The sequence below is a fragment of the Salmo salar genome, chromosome 07, assembly GCF_965601325.2.
Source record: "Salmo salar chromosome 07, fSalSal1, whole genome shotgun sequence".
NCBI classification, from domain to species: Eukaryota; Metazoa; Chordata; class Actinopteri; order Salmoniformes; family Salmonidae; genus Salmo; species Salmo salar.
The window spans coordinates 53,473,319-53,493,050 of record NC_138297.1 but is presented as its reverse complement, the minus strand read 5'-3'; the positions used below and the strand labels follow the sequence as shown (position 1 = coordinate 53,493,050).

Genomic DNA, 19,732 nt, shown 5'->3' with positions numbered 1-19,732 from the left:
CTCATGTGTGACTGAGGGGAATAATGTGTGTGTGTGTGTTTGTGTGTGTGTAGTGTGTACATCTGTGTTGCTACATTTTGGTCTATAGGCTGGGAGGCTGTTCATACCTACACAGGGTTAGTATGTTTTATATTGTATACCGTTCTACTATCACATGGAAATGAACCTGGCACGAATAGTGGACGTTGTAGACGAGTGGCCCTTTTACAGTAATATCTCCTGAATCAGCAACTAACCCTAACCACTGAGGTCAAACTGGTCTCATACCACTAAACAACATTAACTTTGTTCATCTGCAAACTTGTTCTCAGAGATCCTTATTTTCTAAAAGTGCCATTGGTTCATTCGTACTTGTGTCACAAATTCACGAAGCCAAAGTAAAGACCAGAAGGCTCGACATAAAGACTGCTGCTAATATGGTTGCATAATGAATGGAAAAGGGGTCTCTGTTACGAAACGGTGTGATTTCACCTCAATGTCAGACACCCCAGTTGAATCAATCTAAAATGTGTAGCATACTGAGAAACATTGACCCTGCTACGGACAATAATAAAGTGATAGCCTAATACATGTGTAATAGCCTAACATGTATGGGCTACAATGAAGAAACAGCTGTGTTTGTGTGTGTGATAACCATAACAGATAACCATGACAGAGAGACAGAGCCTGTGTGTGTAGTAGGGGGTAGCTTAGTTTGTTTAGAAAAAATGTGTAAACATAACTTTAACAGCATGGGTGAAAGAACCCGCGCGTTGCTTAGACTCGCAAAGGAGCAGAGTGTGAACCTAAAGCCGATGTGTGGGAGTCACTTCATGACAAGGGGATTGGGATGACACGGATTCCTGGCGCGCTCACTGAACCGTCGTCACATGATTCGTTTGCGTACATTAATCTTCTTGATACTGGGAGGTCTTCTTTGAAGCTTTAGTCGCATTTTAAATTCTACTGTCACACAACCTCGTGCTTTCTCATCAGTTCATCGTCTCGTCAATTTCATGTCCGGGAAGCAAGTAAAAAACTGTCCAGAAAAGGAGCCATGGCTTAATTATCGGGGTCGTTAAGCCAAAGGAATGTAGGGCTAGCCTACTATTGGCTATAGTTTAAAGTATAGACTATTGGCTAGGCTATTTATTGTCTTCTCGGTGCAACACACAACAAAAAACTAACGAGGACACAGTGATCCAAATACATGATCTGAATTCAACTTTTTCCATGAGCAGAAATCAAGATAGTCGAATGCACATTGTGAAGGGCATTCAGAACCACCCCCTTTACTGGACCGTGTGTTTGTACACAAACCGAATCATTCATTCTGGTGTGTGTAAAGTCTATGCCTGTCGCCAAGACAAAAAGCCCCTCCCCTTCCTCCTCGGGCTGATGCAACGCTGGATAGATATAAAGGTGCAGCTAAACCCCACCTAGTTTAGAACAACGTAAATTCAAGTTGCGTATCACATCATTGGCAATTTGATTTATATAACAGCTTAAAATTGAGCTTTTAAGCTATTATTATACAATCGTGTCCACATTGTAAGTTATTTTCCTATTTAATTGGGACAATTGAATTGTATCTTAAGTACATTTATTGTTACTGAATAAAACTTCAAGGATAAATACTTTGTAGTAGGATATTGGAGACATTCAACCGTGAAGGAATTGTTTCAAAATAAAATTGAAAAGGATCGCCACTTTTTCATAGGGATTTTATTCGTTTTCTCAAAGGTAAGATTCTGTCTGCGCCGCATCTTTTACTGTCTTCCGGGAAATATGCTGGGTTACCGGGTGTAGGCTAATTATCTTGTAATTCTCTTGCTATAAATTGTAATTTACAATTCTATAGGCCTAGTAAATGGATGTATTGTTAATAATTAAGTCTATTCCATTGAAAATATGTAAAATGTTAGCCTATATATTGTGTGTTGAAATAGCGGGCCGATGTATTTAATCTCTTGCAGGTTATTTCCCTAGTCAATTAGCCACGATCAATTAGGCGCAAAGATCAGATTTATTAGGTTATAGATGTTTTATTTCTATATTCGTTATAATATTTATGATGCTATGCTATAGGCCTAGGCTACACAGCGCAATGGGCCAGACTCACAAGGAAATAAATAAATAGTACTGACGCTGTAGGCTAGTGGGCTATATTATTTACAGAGGAATGTCGGGGCGGTAACCAAGAAAGGAATGTAATGGATTTGATGGTTGAGTCTTTTCCCTTATTTGGCATATTTGTAAATAAGACATCAATGTCCAAGAAATGATGCAACCCAAATTAATGCCTGTAGGCTACAGCTGAGGATATCTAAAACAGATATAGGACTACAGCTCTGCGCAAAATGGTGCCATGCCCATAATAGACAAGCACGTGCCTTTGTTTCCATCAGTCAGTCATGGAAGAAATCTTAGTAAATGGAGCCCAAAATCAAATGATTTAACAGTCCCATGCCTAAAATGTTATAGATTAGTCTGTGCTCTATCATTTAAAACCCTAAACTTATAACATGATCTCACATTCTGTTTGAATAAACGGGATTTGTTAGTTACATATATCGGCCTATTATAATGTCATTCTTATTTAACACGTTGAAATTGGAGATGAAAAGACTTGCGCAATGCTTTTGTCATTCATATTGGGTATGTGACGCTGCGCTGATGTGGATAGACGCGGATGCCGGGCGGCTGGTATTTTTCCACTGGCTCCTGGGATGGGTCAACCCCCCTTCGTCTGGTCACATGACTTCAGATTTATGAGGTAGCTGCAGCGCAATGAGTAGCCTAGTCTCTCCCATTCCAATATTGATTATTCAACGTCCCTGGTAGAACTCACGGTCCTATGACAGAAGAGAGTTGGAATGGCGCAGGCAAGAAGTTCGCAAATAAACACAAATTGATTCAATGTTTTCCGTTTGTTTATTTTATAGCATGAAACAGGCATCTGCAAAGACAGAGATGAGCCGCTTCAACATTTCCCCGGATGAGGATAGCAGTATCAGTTCCAATAGTCATGAATACAGTTCCTGTCCAACCAAGAAGGTTCCTATTGACAGGTGAGGCACTGCAGCCTGCTGGGTCTGAAGATGCTCTGCAGTAGACTTATGCCTGTGTTTCTAACCGCAGAAATGTCATCAACTTGCTTATTTTTGTAGAACTTGTATTATGTTTGTTTTAAAGGCTGAATTGGAATGGGATTAATCCATTAAATAAATGCTTTATGCATGTTTGATTTCCAGTCAATATCCCGATATGGATGCGGAGAGTCAAAACTTCCTTCCAGACTACCACCTGGACAAGAAGAAGTATGAAACGGATTATGTAAGTGCTGTCCTGATAACATATAGGCTACCAATTTGAGGCTTATGGTTTACTGTGCATTTATTTTAGTTTTTTTTCTAACTGGGTATATTTGACTTTATTCTCAACAGCATCCAGGCACCGCCTCTTTTGGGATGTCAGTCTTCAACCTGGGCAATGCTATTATGGGCAGTGGCATCCTTGGTCTCTCCTATGCCATGGCCAACACTGGCATTGCTCTCTTTGTGTGAGTACTGTTCTAGTGTTCCTGTATGCCAGTGTCAGACTTGGGTTTCAATGAAATCAATTGCAGATGATTTCTACATCTGCTTTGCTTGCTGTTTGGGGTTTTAGGCTGGGTTTCTGTATAAGCACTTAGTGACAGCTGCTGATGTAAAAAGGGCTTTATAAATACATTTGATTAATGAAGGAAAACTGCACTGCGGGTTCAATCAGAATGATCACACTGTGTCATCCAATGGCAATGTCCGCAGCTTGCAAGGTGTGACGAAGAGCTAGTGGTGTCTGTTTTAAAGTGGTTGACACCAATGATATATTCCAGGATTGCTGATGCTATGTATTGGCCAGTGAGAGGCTTTGAAGCCACCGGTCGGCCATATTGGCAGTCCCCAGAAGGAGTAGTCCTCCATAGGAATGAATGGAATTCTATAGTATTTCAATACAATTTTTCAAGGACAAAATTACATGTATTTTAAGTATTTTGTTGTCGTGGGGACGGTAACATTAGTACTTTAAAAAATATATACTTTAAATAATTCATTTTTTCATTTTTTTTATGTTTAGCTCACATTTCAATTATGCATTTAGTTGTCAGTACACTAATAAATGTGGCAAAAACAAATGTATACACTAATACATTTTTATTTTATAGCTTCCAAAATATTTTTTACAATGGTGGAGGGTGGTGCCAAGATGAAGGCGCAGCGGCTTCAAAACAGCACTCCCTGTCAGTCGAACTAGTTTATATATAAATAATTGGAATGAAAATACACATCCACAATTGAAATGGGGCTCAGCTTTATGAATCTGGGAAGTAGGTAGTAGGAATTAGGAGTGGCAGGTAACCTAGCGGTTAAGCGGGTTTGGCCAATAACCCAAAGTGTGCTTGTTCGAATCCCTGGGTGAAAAATCTGTCGATGTGCTCTTGAGGAAGACACTTAACCCTAATTGCTCCTGTAAGTTGCTTTGGATAAGAGCGTCTGCTAAATAACTAAAATCTAAGTCAACATCACATTGACTAGAATGCAATATAGAATATCACTGTATGTTGCTAGTGTGGAAGATAGTTTGTGGAAGTCTCTGAGTCTGAATGCACTCAGTCATATCAGAGGCAATACAGCACATTCTAAACTTAGCAGTGTGATATACCACCAGGTAGAGCACAACAAGGTCACACATCTCAATATCTACCAATATGAGGCATAGATACTGTGCATACAACCTGAGCACAGCATTTATCCAGTCTACTGGAGATGTGTCCTTGTCTAAGACAGGGCATTGGATAACCCTGAAGGGAGTTGGAGTAAGCTGGTGAGACAGCCTACAGAGATCAAAGCTTATGCTACCGCAGGGCACAGTAGCTAGTAGCCACGCAGGCCAGTGTTTACGAACAGTGGGTGTACGAGTGTGAGCGCTGGGGTTGGGTGTGTGGCACACTAGCATCAGGGCCTTTCATGTGGGCCAGTCATACAGAGCCAGGGGGAAGCAGCGCTAATCTTTCTGCAAAGGGGCCAGAGTTATATAAAGGGTAAGGTACGGGAAACGGGCCTCCCATGAGATCATTCCAGTAGACTCTTCTTCTCGCCATTACACTCATTACACATCATTTCAAACAACGTTTAACCTAAATCCAATGACATGGTGTCATTTTTTGTTGATTTCACGTTAGTTGACAAATCAACCAAATGTAAATCAAAACTAGATGTTGAAATGACTTCTGTGCCATGTGGGTTGCCAGTTTGAAGGGCCACTTGCACCAATAGCTTATGAATATGAATTATGAATATAATACCTCTGATTATTTGTGTAGCATTGTGAAGTAGGAGAAATTCTGTAAAATATATAAACCATACTGAAAAAAACTTAGGCACTCAATGCAAAACCTTTATTGATTTGGCTTATGCATTTCCGCAACATACCTTCTTCAGGGTATACAAGCTTTTGTGTATTTTCACAAAGGCCTCAGTTTAAAAAAATCTTTGTTTGCAAAAGGTTTCTACACCATGGGACTTGCGAACACTTCACCGTTGGGTAGATTCAGTATTTACAGAGTGAAAACAATTACCTTAGGGTCATCTAAGGTATATTTGATGAGTCAGTGAAGTGCATATGACGTGATAAGATGTAGACTAAAACTATTATGGGCAGAAATGTAAATGGTGACAAGTAAATCTTGGCCATGATCTGTTATAATCTCCACCCAGCACAGCCAGAAGAGGACTGGCCATCCCTCATAGACTGGTTTCTTCCTAGGTTCTGGCCTTTCTAGGGAGTTTTTCCTAGCCATAGTGCTTCTACACCTGCATTGCTTGCTGTTTGGGGTTTTAGGCTGGGTTTCTGTACAGCACTCTGAGATATCAGCTAATGTAAGAAGGGCTTTATAAAAACATTTAATTTGATTTGAAGTAGCCAAGTCGACAGAGCTGTGCTCGGATATAGTCAAGTAATCGTCTCTATACCACTGTGTTGTGGTTCTGAAGTTGTGTGAGTGAAAGGATTTGCACAAGGCCTTCATAATGTGAACCTAGCTCATATCGCTTAGAGATAATGTTTCTCAGTGGCACAATTGCTACTATTAATACAGTGAGTCAGTGTTAGCTCTGCACAGCTTGGCTGCTAGATAGAATATCCTGATCTGGAGCTCATTGTCCAATCACATCCCTGTATCTGGATTGTGCATAGCTGTGTTGCATCAAAGCTGTCCCCATGACAAGGTCTTTGCAGATCAGCTCACAGACAGAACCTATTGATCCCTGTGTTTTGGGTGCTACTGTACAGTAGAGAAGGTCACTTCCTCAGCCTCAACATGGTCAACATGAGATGTGTCCTTGCGATGGTCAGAACACATTTTCCATGTGAATTTAAGCCCTGTGTTGACCTTTGGTGTGGTTTGTCTCCACTTTCAGATGGAACCATCGGGAGATCAAGTCAAAATAATATGTTTGAATTGGGACTGGTGAAATGCACCGAACGGAAACAAAGCTTGTACTTATCCAATGTGCACTTATCAGTAGTCAACCGTGTTACTGGGTGTCCGTGTGGTTAATGCCAGTCGATAATAGTCCAGGTCTTGCAGGCCTGTATCCGTACCTTACTCATGATACAATGTTCCTCTTCTCTCCACAGAATTCTCCTGGTGGCTGTGTCCATCTTCTCCCTGTACTCTGTGCACTTGCTTCTAAAGACAGCCAATGAAGGAGGGTCGCTGGTCTATGAACAGCTGGGTTACAAGGCCTTCGGCATGCCTGGGAAACTGGCTGCATCCATCTCCATCACCATGCAGAACATCGGAGGTGAGAACTAAGGACACTTCAATGGTCATTCAGGAAGACAGATCAAAGTCGGGGAGACAGTCTCATTGATCCACTAGGAGTTGACTATGTGGAAAAAAGTCCAAAGTCTAAATGTCAGTGATGTCACACATAGAAAAGGAAGAGCAGCCCCTTTCCCATAAACCAAATGGTTCTGTAAATGTTTACAATAAATATTTGCAAGGGTACTAGACTTTCCAATGGAACAAACATCCCTTCTGCGAACCAATAGGCCTATTCATCCTTGGTTAGTGCTACTCGAACATTCTCAGAGATGTCTGTTTTGGAACAAAATAAGGCATGTTTTGATGCAAAGTCACTGATTCACAATATGACTTTGACTAACCGTGACTTTGCTTTTACCTTTGCAGCCATGTCCAGCTATCTCTACATTGTGAAGTACGAGCTGCCGATCGTTATCCAAGCCTTCATGGGAGCTAACAACGGGTAAGCAGTTTTGTCTCTAGATTCTGTGTGACCGTTGGGGGGGGGGGTGTGTGTGTGTGTGTGTGTTTTAGTCTGCAGTTTGGTTTGACAAATGGCCCATGGTTGTTTTTGAGCGGTCGACCCTCGAGGTGAAGTAGTGACTTTGGTGTCATTCAAAATGGCGACGGGTTGTTTTTGAGTGCTGCGCTGGGAAGATGTGAAGAGGCCTCTTTGTCCCTCTCAGCAGAGAGGAGGGAGGAGGGACGGTGTGTTGTCGGCGGCCGTTCAAAGGGTCCTTTTAGAAGAGCCAGTGCCGCACCGAGACAGACCTCTGGATGAGCTCATTCAGACCAACCAACTGGCCCATCAAACATTCATGTAGTGTTGCCAGCATGTAGCTAGACCACCCTAAGAGCAGGCTGCTATTTATTTGTGCATTGCAGACATTCTGCCATGTTTGTATTTTACAACAACAGTCAAACGAGAAACGAACGCTACAATAGCTTTGATATAGGTCATATTTTTTGACAAAAACTAGATAAATGTTGGGATACGAATGTGTGTGGGTGGGTGTAACTGTGTTATTATATGGAACTGTGTGGTGATGTGTGTACAGTGTATGACGTGTTCTTGTCTCTCCTGTACGTTCCAGAGAGTGGTATGTGAACGGGGACTATCTTGTGATCTTGGTGTCAGTTATCATCATCCTGCCACTCTCACTTCTCAGGAACCTCGGTAAGACACAATAGTGTGTGTGTGTGTGTAAAATGTTGTGAAAGGACAGGGGATGGTGACGCACTGTGGAAGCGTAGGTGTGTAGTAGAGGCCAGAACAGTTTGTTTACATTAGATTCCTTTTTGACTGATAAAGTTCATATATTGCCTTAGAAGAGTACATTCTTATTCATTGTAATATAGTTTTAATATGTTATAACGGATATTACACAGTTGTTAGTATATTTCCTATCTTAGATTTCCACAGTATATGAAGTACTCAATAGTTTTTTTTTCTCTCTCTGTTACTTTACTTCAGGTTACCTTGGTTACACAAGTGGTTTCTCCCTGCTTTGCATGGTGTTCTTCCTGATTGTGGTGAGTCAACATCCTAAACTAATCTGCTGTTATGGTCTTTACAGTTCAGGTTATTGTAGTGAATGGCTCACCAAAGATATGATATCTTCATTTTATCACTCTGTTGTCGAAGATAATGTTCCTGCACAGTAGGAAATGCAAATTGTAGTGTATTTAAGGATTAAAGCGGCTTCTAAAGTTAGTAATTTCCACTTTAATACTGTCAATCTTGATTTATCCTAACTAAAATGTATCAACCACATTTCCATTAATTATAATCCATACAATAATTCACATTTCCTGTCGCTGCAGGACTATTTTCCTGCAGTGAGAAACTGGTCAAATTAAGATAGAACACCTGAATAACTGTGACACATTGGTTTACAATTCTGACCTGCTCACACTAGCCGGACCATGAGCAAGCATTCTAAAAGTAATTAGTTTTAATCTGTAGTAGTTATAATATTAGCAATGTATGTAGCCAATACTCTGTACCTTTTGTATGGGAGTCTAAATGGGCTTGGTTTCTTTTCCAGGTGATCTATAAGAAGTTCCAGATCCCGTGCCCTTACATCCCTGACATGGACGTGATACTGAACGAGACGGTTAGCAAGGTCCTGAACAACACGGTGGGTTTCCTCAACACCACCACCGCCGTCGTCTACAACGAGGACGTCTGCACACCCAAATACTTTGTCTTCAACTCTCAGGTGAGAAATGGACAGATATGTTGAGTGGTAAATGGATAAATAGAAAGAGAACTACTTAATGAATGTCCAAGTGCTTTCGTACCTGTATTTGTTTTCTGCTGTTGTGTGATCTGTTTTTTTTTGTCTGTGTGCATGTGTCAAATGTCTAACGGTCTTGTCTAACGCTCTCCTTCAGACTGTGTATGCTGTTCCTATCCTGACGTTCGCCTTCGTCTGCCACCCCGCCGTCCTGCCCATGTACGAGGAGCTTAAAGAGTGAGTCTATTGCGTTTTACCCAGCTGCCATGTTGTCAAGGCTTCACACACAAGTGCACAAACACACACACACACAGTTTATAGCTGTAGAACTTGTGAAGGAAGACAGAGAAAAGAACATTGGTTCTGTGTTGTCTAAACCTCCTCTTCTTTCCCAGTCGTTCCCGTAGAAAGATGCAGGGCGTGGCCAACGTGTCTTTCCTGGCCATGTTCATCATGTACCTGCTGGCTGCTCTCTTCGGATATCTGACCTTCAACGGTAAGCCACCCACGCCCCCCTTAGAAACACATTCATCCTTTTTTTTATCAGTTGGATACAAAACTAGTTTGAGCAGGAAACAGTCCGTTTTGGGCTCATACAACCAGTTGTTATGCAAGTACTGTCCCCCATGAGAAAACAAGACACAGAATCAGCTGTCCAATACACCAATGATCCTGTATATTTGCTATGGCAAGGACATCGCGCAACCTTGAATAATCTAAACTGTATTACAATTGATCTCTCTCAATCTCAGTTTGATTTGGCTGGACATGTAACAGGCAGGTTCCAAAGACATTTCTGAACGAACACCAATAACACAGCAAAATGAGTGAATGTTGACCGTACGGGTTATTATAGAGCATTGCTGACCAGGGTTCGATACCCAGTTGGTCACACATGGGCCCTATGTCTGAATATCTGAAAGGTGTGGACTCATCAGCCTAAGGGAAATGAATTGAATATGTGGCTTTATAAGTGAGAAGGAAACAAGCATAAATTAAATGACCATATTGGATTGGCTTTACAGTGCATGTGGAGCCCGAACTTCTGCACACCTACTCCAAGGTCTACAAGTCTGACGTGATCCTACTCATCGTTCGTCTGGCCGTGCTGACAGCTGTCACCCTGACTGTCCCTGTGGTGCTGTTTCCCGTAAGCCCCACATCTATCTGTCTGGCTGGCAGCCTGTCTGTCCATCCAGCTGTCCTTCTATCCATCCATCCAAAACTTGCGAGCATTGTCAAGTTCGGCATTGCCACAATGTTGACCATGGTCCCCCGTCTCTGTCTGTCTCTTCGTAGATCCGCACGTCGGTCAACCAGCTGCTGTGTGCCTCCAAGGAGTTCAGCTGGATCCGCCACACCATCATCACCGTGGTTCTGCTGGCCTGCACAAACTGTCTGGTCATCTTCGTCCCCACCATCAGAGACATCTTCGGCTTCATCGGTGAGTGAATGTGTTCAGTTGGTCAGGTGCAGTTCACAGAATCTAGAAATTGTAATAGAGAAAGAAAAGAGGTGAACATCCCCACTGAGCCTGTCATCTTCCTCCTCAGGTGCATCTGCGGCAGCCATGTTGATCTTCATCCTGCCCTCGGCCTTCTATATCAAACTGGTCAAGAAGGAGCCCATGAAGTCTGTGCAGAAAATCGGGGTAAGAAACCATCCCGCTCCTTTTTGGTCCATGAATTGATGTGTTTGTGGGTGTTGTGGTCTGTGACTCCTGGCAAGGAGCATCAATCAGTGGGGAAGAAAGCCTTGTTGTGCTAAGCCCGACCGTCTCGTCCTCCCTCTCCAGGCATCCATCTTCCTGTGCAGTGGTTTCTTCGTCATGATCGGCAGCTTGACCCTCATCACCCTTGACTGGATCAACAACGCCTCACAAGCCTCCGACGGACACTAGGATACCTCATCCACCGGGGGGGGGGGGGGGGGCACCACACCATCCGCAGCTCAGCCGCTAAACATCTGACCGCTTAGACTGCTACCCAAGAAGAAGAAAAGGACCTCACATACAACAATGTTCGGCTTTGAACTCTAAGCAAGAGACTATACCATTCCAATGAGAATGTACTGAACTTTGTACAGTATGCAGTTAAGCCACACAGGTGGTGAGTTTTATTTTTTCCTTTCGTTGTGCTTTCTTTGTTTCGTTTCGTTTCCGTTTTGGATGTTTTCTCTTTTTTTTTGTGATTCTGGTACAGTTGAAACTTTTGATGGTGCCTCAAACAGGGATGGTGTAGTTGTAGAGTTCCAATGCAGCTCATATTCAGGTACTGCGTGTGAGCTCAGCTTTTTTGGCACGGCGACAACTTTTCTCAACCAGGGCCACACGCAACCGCGGACATCCTGGGATCCCAGAACTCATTAGAGGTGAAGAACATGACAGCAGACTCTACTCGACGTGAATAATTTAGCGTTAAACTTCTTCTTTTTTAAAACATTGCCAAAAAAGGTATTTGTAATATGTGTTTATATATTTAAAAAGCACTTAATGTTCAGCACACTCGTGAGGAAATTGTCTGTTCAGGACTACTAGACCGCTTATCAGTATTTGTACCAAGGCTGTGTGACCTAGCTAGTGGTGTCGGCTTAACTTGTAAAATGCTTAGTATGAATCAACGAAACCTGCCTTCTCAAAACCCCACACTGGAAGTTGCAAAAGATCTCTTAGGAGAAATCTCTTTTAAAGAAATGTATTACACATTATAATGTATTGAAGACCTTGTTCAAATGTAATACAGCGATGACACTACTGCTTGTAGATGGGGCATGCTCCCTGTCAAATCCCCCGGATGCTAAGGGTAGGGGGACGTTACACTTTTTTTCTTTAAGGAAGAATATCTTGAATTTGACCACATGCGTGGTTGTAATGTACCTGTTTACCTTGCAAAAATAGTTGGTTTTCTGACTGTTTTGAGACCGCACATAACCAAACGTCACATCAACGTTACATAATGGCTTCCATGCAGAACTGAGGGAAGGCGGAGGAATGTCGTGTGAGCTGCTCAGTGTATCTGTCAAAAATGTCCGTGTTTTTCTAACGGTTGGCAGCTTCTCCTTATTAAACATAACCGTAGTTACAAAAAAAACAACGAAATGATTGATAAGGATAGTGTAGAAGTCGGCTTGTCACAAACACGATGCGGGCGGCTCACTGCTTCCAATGTTAACCTCACACATCATCCAAACTGTTATTGTCCTGCGATTATTTATGGAAGAACATGAAATCAATGTAATTTTATCTATTTTACTATATTTATATATTGTACATATATGTGTATATATCTATGAGTTGAACTACTGTATATATGCTCTGTTTTGTTTAACCTTCTATTGGCATTTCACTAAAACTAGAGCTGTAAAAATTGCTGGTGAATTTGGTCTTTATCAATTTACCCCCCTATGATTAAGTATGGAGCTGTTCACTTTCATTTCTGGAACCATAGTGAGAGAGTTTTCCCTCTTCCACTTGCTGTAATTCTGAAAGACCATGTTTAAAGTGGAACCTACCAAAGCATAGTGGCAGTGGTCTTTGTGTAACACATTTCACACTTGTTCTATTTGTGACCCTGATAACCTGTTCTCACATGCACATATTGGTTAGAGAGTATGTGAGCCATCTCTTGACCTCAGGAGCAAAGAGGGCATCGCCCACCAGTGTTACACTCTTGTTTCAATGAAACACTATGTACATCATGTAATTATTGTCAAAATAAAGTCAAAGATAATCCCACACATTGTCGGGTCTTTATTGTGTCAGTTGTATTTTGCAGACCAGCTGATTGTGGTGTGGTTTTGCAGGGAGCCCACCATAAGCCAGGAACGTGATGGCAACTCCTGAGACAAAGAACTGGAACCCCTTCAATTTTGATTAATAAACTGCACAAAAACACAATTTCAGGAGAGAATATTACATTGTCTAAATATTGTGGTGGGAAATGATGCATTTTTCAAATGTTGGCATGAATGAGATATATAGTCCAGAATCATAAGTCCACAAGTGTTTGGCCAGTGAAGTATTACTCCAGCAATTTGAGATCAAATGATGAATATAAGGAGACAGGAGGACACAGCCTTATTCTAGACATGATGTTAAAGTAGTGCTGTTGATTGGATTTGAACAGCCAAAGATGTATAAGACATATCTTTACTCTGCCTTGCTGAAATAAATAAAAGCACAACTCAATGGACCGAACCATGCAAATGGCCTCATTAACCACGTTTCCATCCACCCTATGAAAAACAAATCACGACAGCTGTGATGAAACAGGAACTTTCGCTGCAATTTTATAAATGTTGAGAGATCATTTGTTCATTCGATATGGTGGAATCTTTGTGCGTTTACATTCAATTATGCGAGAAAAGGCAGTGGAAACGACTTTACGCGCAAATATTGATGTAGTAACAATCATTCACTGAACTCTAAACCTCAACTAAATCTTGTAATGAATAATGTTGAAATTTAGCAAGTTAAGGAGACTTAACTGCTTGGTGTAACCCAGGAGGGTAAACTGTCATGGTCAAAACATAGTATAACGACCCTGGGTTTATAACCGCGGAAATCGACTCTGCCGCTCGAGTATGCTTTTGCGGCACAGTCGATAGCGCGCCGGACTTCGGGCTTGAAGGTCGAGGGTTCGAGACCTGCCCCCTGCTGTTTCATTACATTGGTGTCAGAAGTGATCGGACCTTGCATCCACGACAGTGCGTGTGCTTGGCCGGTGAGAGCGTTCCTGTAAGACGTTGAGTCGCAAGCTAGCGCGAGGACGCGCTCTTTGAAAGGAGGGAGTAGTGTAACGACCCTGGGTTTATAACCGCGGAAATCGCCTCTGCCGCTTGAGCATGTTTTTGCGGCACAGTCGATAGCGCGCCGGACTTCGGGCTTGAAGGTCGAGGGTTCAAGACCTGCTCCCTGGCTGCTGTTTCATTACAATATTGATGCAACGATAGCTAAAATGGGAAGAGGTCTGTCCGTATTAAAGCGCTGCTCTGCTTTCTTGACACCACTATCAACAAAACAAGTCCTACAGGCCCTAGTTTGGTCATACCTGGACTACTGTCCAGTCATATGGTCAAGTGCCACAAGAGGGCCATAGGCAAATTACAATTGGCCCACAACAGAGCAGCACTGCTGGCCCTTAAATGTACACAGAGAGCTAACATTAGTAATATGCATGTCAATCTCTCCTGGCTCAAAATAGAGAAGAGATTGACTTCATCGCTTGTATTTGTGAGAAGTATTGACATGTTGAATGCACTGAGCTGTCTTTTTAAATGACTAGCACACAGCTCAGTCACCCATGCATACCCCACTAGACATGCCACCAGAGGCCTCTTCACAGTCCCCAAGGCCAGAACAGACTATGGGAAACGCACAGTGCTACATAGAGCCATGACTAACTACATGGAACTCTATTCCACATCAAGTAACTCATACAAGCAGTATAATCTGATTTTACAAAAATCTGATTAAACTACACCTTATGGAACAGCGTGGACTGTGAAGAGCCACACACGCACAGGCACAGACACAGGCATATACACACGCATATACACACACACGCTAACACAAGTACTCTACACACATTACATATGGATTGTGTATTGTAGATATGTTGTAGAAGTGTGTGTGTATTAATGTGTGTATATATAAATTCCATTAATATTGCTGCAGCAGCAAATGGGTATGCAAAATAAAATACAAATATTGAAATCAACTTGGAGTCACGCAATGACATGTGTAGTCATCCCGTTATGAAATAAATTATGATGAACTTCACAGGGTGGTGAAAGTGCACGGACCGGTATGGGTTTGACGCTCCTTTCCAATAAATATCGAGAGTCTTGTTCTGCTGACATGATGAACGATGCTTGACAGCCGTTTGACAAATACAAATATTCTCGCGTTTATAACAATCTCATCATGTATTGTAGACTAACCTACCTGCTGAACCTACCCGCACAGTATCTGCGAGCTGTTTAGCGAAAGGGCAAGTGCCAAGACCAGACAAGGCACATTTGCTATTTAACGCAACACTTTTTGTGTAAAAACTATTGGTAGAGGTGAAAATGGAAAGAAACACATTGAACATTACATTTTTATTCGGTACATGAAAACGTAAGCAAAAAAATACATTTTGTGTGCGCTATGTCAACACGCACAGATTTTTATCAGCAAGGAATCCGTTTGGTGGAAACACCACGGGTGGGAAAATCGCATATATTATTTATGCATATTTTTAGAATATTCCATGAAAATCTGTCGCCAATTGGATGGAAACCTAGCTATTTGAAGTGATTTCTGCATATGAAACTAAATCACTGTGACAGTCAAGTGGGGTCATTTACCTTGAAATTTCATAATAACACAAAAAAACCAACAACAAGGCCATACGATCTAACCCATCCCTCTCCAACCGCCCTGTGGGTTGTCCCTGCCAGTGCGTTCCAGACACAGTATTTTATTTTGGGAGCCCTAAACCAGATTTGGTTGAGGGGCCTCCCACCTAACAGCAAAACATTTAGTGGCCCCCCTCGTGAGGGTGGAGAGTAATCTACACATTTTGCCATGGGGCAAATATAAAATAAATTCAGTTTTACAGCTAATTTCCTGCAATTCTACCCATTTTGCCATAGGGTGGAGTGATATTTTGGCAGTTTTAAAGCACATTTTCAGCAATTCTACACATTTAGTAATGACGTATGCCATGTTAATAAGATATCTGAGTGAGAATGACTAACTAATATCTCCTGGAGGTAGATATTCAGCCATGATTACTACAAGTTTAGATAGCTGGCTAACTACCAATAAAACATTTTTTTTTGCTGACATGGCTAATTGAGTGACTGTCAGTAACTGGGTTTCCGTCCAATTGGCAACAGATTTTCATGCAAATCTTCTAAATCGGCATAAAAACAATATGTGCATTTTCCCATCAGAGATGTTTCCATCAAATTGACTTGCTGTAGATAAAATGCTGTGCGTGATGATGTATTGCACATCAAATACCTTTTGTGGTTAAATTCCCATGTACCAAATAAAAAATACAAGTTAAATGGGTTTCCATCACATTTTCAACTCTACTGTTTTCTCATTAAAAAAAACTCTTGGCACATGCGCACCAGGGAAAATCTGATAATGACACAAAATATATGTTTTTGTTTCAATTGTTAATAAACATATGTAAGACAGTTATATTGCAAATTATATTTTTCATATTATCGTAGAACACGCTCAGCACCATGAAAATGACTTAGAGACAGGAGTCATGGTTTAGTGACATATTTTAAATGTCATAATACAATTAAAGTATTATAGCTGTTTAGGGAATTACTTAAAATATGAACTAAATATTATAAATAATTTACAGGAAATAGCTGTCCTTCAATTTCATGTCACTGGTGTTACCCTTAATTAAAAAAAAACACCACTTTGAAAAAATAACAAATCCTTGCCAACTTTTTCCTGGGTCAAAGGTTCATTGGAGGCGGGGCTGTTTTAAGAGCACATGGTGAGTCTGCACTCTCTCTTCATATTAGCAATTTGATGATGTAAAGATTTAAAATAAAGGTTAAATAAAATTTTAAAAGCCTTCACTGGTGTTATACAGTTTATAGTATGGGGAAAGGAAATATGATTGAAATAATTGATCCAATCATATTATTAAGTGATTTATTTACAATTTAAGAAGTGTGGTTTGAGCTACTGTGGCCCCCATTTTAGATATGCCATCTTGTCAGCAGATTTGTCAATGGTGTTATGTCCCTGGTGTTACTACTGTTCCTGCTGGTAACACCAGTGACATGACATTAACACCAGTGACAATCAATCACACTGCTAACTTTTTATATCAACATAAGGTTTTATACAGGTTTTAAAAAGTAAGTGCTGCTGAAAAGCAAAGACTCTACAGAGAGCGCAGGGATGCTGCCCAGACCGCAGAGCAGCAGACATTAAAAAAACAACTTACTTATTTAAAGGATTTAGAGAGTCAAAAAAGAAAGAGAGTGAATGATCTCACAGAAAGAGGAACAAGACTAGCGAAAGTAATGACGGGTAAGTCAGAAAAACACAGATGTTGAGAGCAGGAGAGAGAGACCGCTTCTTTTGCAGGGAAAACCCCTTTTTGGTGGTGACACCGCAGGGGAGAGACTGAGAAACTTGCCAGTGCAAGACTCCTGAGAACTTGCCGTTTATGATGGATAAAATGCACAAACTTGGTCTTTCACAGTCCAGCAACCTGGAGGAGATTGCAGATAGCACAGTTTGTAACAATTCAAAAGGCACATGTCAAGAATGTGAACACTCCACTGCACCACCGGCTAGACAGCAATCCAACTAAGATGTGGAGTGGGGGGGTTCACTAAAGTGGACAGCTGACCTCGGTCCACCACGGGAAAGACAAAGAATACAATGTCTTTCGATGAGGAGGTAAGAGACTCTGGCACTCAAATACAGTTGCATTATGTCAGTGAGGAAGAAGTGGAAAGTAAGGCACAGAATATTTATGGGGTAACCATACGAATGCACCAGGTTCTGAGTAATCACGCTTGGCATCCTAAAATACAGAGACATAAGTTGTCTCTGCCAAGCAGCGCAAAGCATGTGGGATTGCCCATGTTATGGACTCCAAGAAATCACTCTCCCGACAGTGCCAGGTAACGGCGATGTCTGGACAAGATAGAGCACAACAGAGCAAATGAAGAACAAGAGAAAGGTAGCTTAATCACTGTGAAGAAGGATATAGCCATAACTGAGGAAGAGCTGGTTATCTAGTTCCAGTATAGGCTCTTTAAATTTAGGAAACATCTGTTCAACATCTGATGACAGTACCACAGCTACCAGACCTTTAGAGAGAACCTGACCAATAACGGCCTGATCCATATAGATTTAAGTGAAAACTTCACAAGCAAGTATGCTTCAGAGATCCAGTCAGTTCACTTTGGGGGTTCATACAAGCAGGTGACGCTCCACACTGATGTCTTCTATGTGGCAGAGGAGTCCCAAATCTCCTTCTGCACCATCTCACCCAGCAGAAGGCTTGACCGTGCAGCCATATGGGCTCACCTGGACCCCATCCTGGACATGATAAGACAGCAGTAGCCTACCGTGCAACACTTCTTCAGTAATGGCCCTGCCACCCAATATAAACAGAAGGGCAACTTCTATATGGTTGGCACTGAACCTTTCAAGAAGGGTTTCCAGGGGAGTACGTGGAACTTTTATGAGGCCACTCACAGAAAGGGTGCTCTGGGTGGAGTGAGTGGTTCACTAAAGAGGACAGCTGACCTCTTGTTCCACCATGGGAAAGACATAAAGGATGCAATGTCTTTCGATCAGGAGGTAAGGGACTCCGGCACTCAAATTCAGATTTTATTTGAAATACAGTTGCATTATGTCAGTGAGGAAGAAGTGGAAAGTAAGGCACAGAAGATTTATGGGGTAACCATACAAATGCACCAGGTTCTGAGTAATCACGCCTGGCATCCTAAAATACAGAGACAAGTCATCTCTGCCAACCAGCGCAAAGCGTGTGGGATTGCCCATGTTATGGACTCCAAGAAATCACTCTCCCGACAGTGCCGGCTAATGGCCATGGTCTTTCACCTCCACATCTAACAGATGTCATCGACCCGGATACCTCAGCTCTATTTTGTCCAGATGTCATCGAGTCTCACCACACTGGACAGTGGTGCATTGTGAACCACGATGAACCACCATACCCTGCCGTTATACTGGAGGTCAAAGAACATAACGTCAAAGTTAAGTGCATGCACAGGAATGAAGTCAACAAGTTCTTCTGGCCAAGCCCAAGAGATGATATCAACTGGTATGGGGATGATCACATTGTGTGTCTGATGCCAAAGCCAATGCCAGTGAACAAAAGATCAGCTCAGATTGGCCACAGTATCTGGAAGTACTTAGAGGAGCACTTGAATGTGTGAAAGTGGCAGATGTGAACCGGCTCCCAGAGAAGAAGGCGTCAGTGGATAAAAAGCAAGGGAGACTGGCTCGGAGATGCTAACAGATGGATGTGATACAATAACATAAAGACAAACAAATCTCAAGTAAAAGTGAAGTTATGGGAAATAATTAGTACAGGAAATAGGCCTGTTCCATGAACATGTGTTACTGCGTACAATATGTTTATATCAGTGCTTTTGGGAAAACTTAGTCTTAGTTTACGTTCAACGTTGTGTTTCTATTGGTCTTGTGTTTCTACAGTTCTAATATACATATTTTATGTTTGTACGACAATGTGTTAGGAAATACATTTGAAGCAATAGGCTTCATCTTTTGGTCTTAATCTTTGACCAATAACATTATTGTATTGTTCATATAAAATCAACACGTTCTAAAATGATTTGTAATAAAAAAAATACTAAATTGATCAGATTTGTATGAAATAATTGTATGTCATTGGTTTCACATTGTGGATACTTGTGTTCTGGCATCAGAGTTGCCCATTTTCATAGAATATGTTTATCTGTATCTACCCAACTGCTGCTGCATTCATTAGTAAGCATTTTAAGGATATGATAATCTAATTTTGATGACTCAACCTCAATTAACACAAAACACGTGGTAGAGATATGAAAATGACACCATTTTTTATTTACTTAAAGTTAATTATTACAAATCTAAACAATGTATTAATATTAG

The 19,732-nt window shown here is 41.5% G+C and overlaps 1 protein-coding gene across 1 annotated transcript; it reads left to right on the top strand.

Moving 5' to 3' along the window:
- The first annotated feature begins 1,408 nt into the window (after nucleotides 1–1,408).
- On the top strand, nucleotides 1,409–12,802 carry LOC106609517 (sodium-coupled neutral amino acid symporter 2). The gene is made up of 15 exons (XM_014208428.3): nucleotides 1,409–1,722; nucleotides 2,925–3,050; nucleotides 3,234–3,315; nucleotides 3,426–3,541; nucleotides 6,661–6,827; nucleotides 7,217–7,292; nucleotides 7,924–8,006; nucleotides 8,304–8,362; nucleotides 8,878–9,051; nucleotides 9,227–9,306; nucleotides 9,465–9,565; nucleotides 10,095–10,219; nucleotides 10,369–10,513; nucleotides 10,623–10,720; nucleotides 10,865–12,802. Exons 2-15 carry the CDS (start codon nucleotides 2,926–2,928, stop codon nucleotides 10,967–10,969), a joined length of 1,536 nt encoding a protein of 511 aa, XP_014063903.1. The 5' UTR covers nucleotides 1,409–1,722; nucleotide 2,925; the 3' UTR covers nucleotides 10,970–12,802.
- Nucleotides 12,803–19,732: the final 6,930 nt, after the last annotated feature.

Excerpts from the sequence above, each read along its gene's own strand:
- LOC106609517 (XM_014208428.3), top strand. The coding sequence starts at position 2,926 with ATGAAACAGGCATCTGCAAAGACAGAGATGAGCCGCTTCAACATTTCC. Across the intron at positions 3,051-3,233 it reads AAGAAGGTTCCTATTGACAG|TCAATATCCCGATATGGATG; the intron begins GTGAGGCACTGC and ends TTTGATTTCCAG. Across the intron at positions 8,007-8,303 it reads CTCACTTCTCAGGAACCTCG|GTTACCTTGGTTACACAAGT; the intron begins GTAAGACACAAT and ends ACTTTACTTCAG.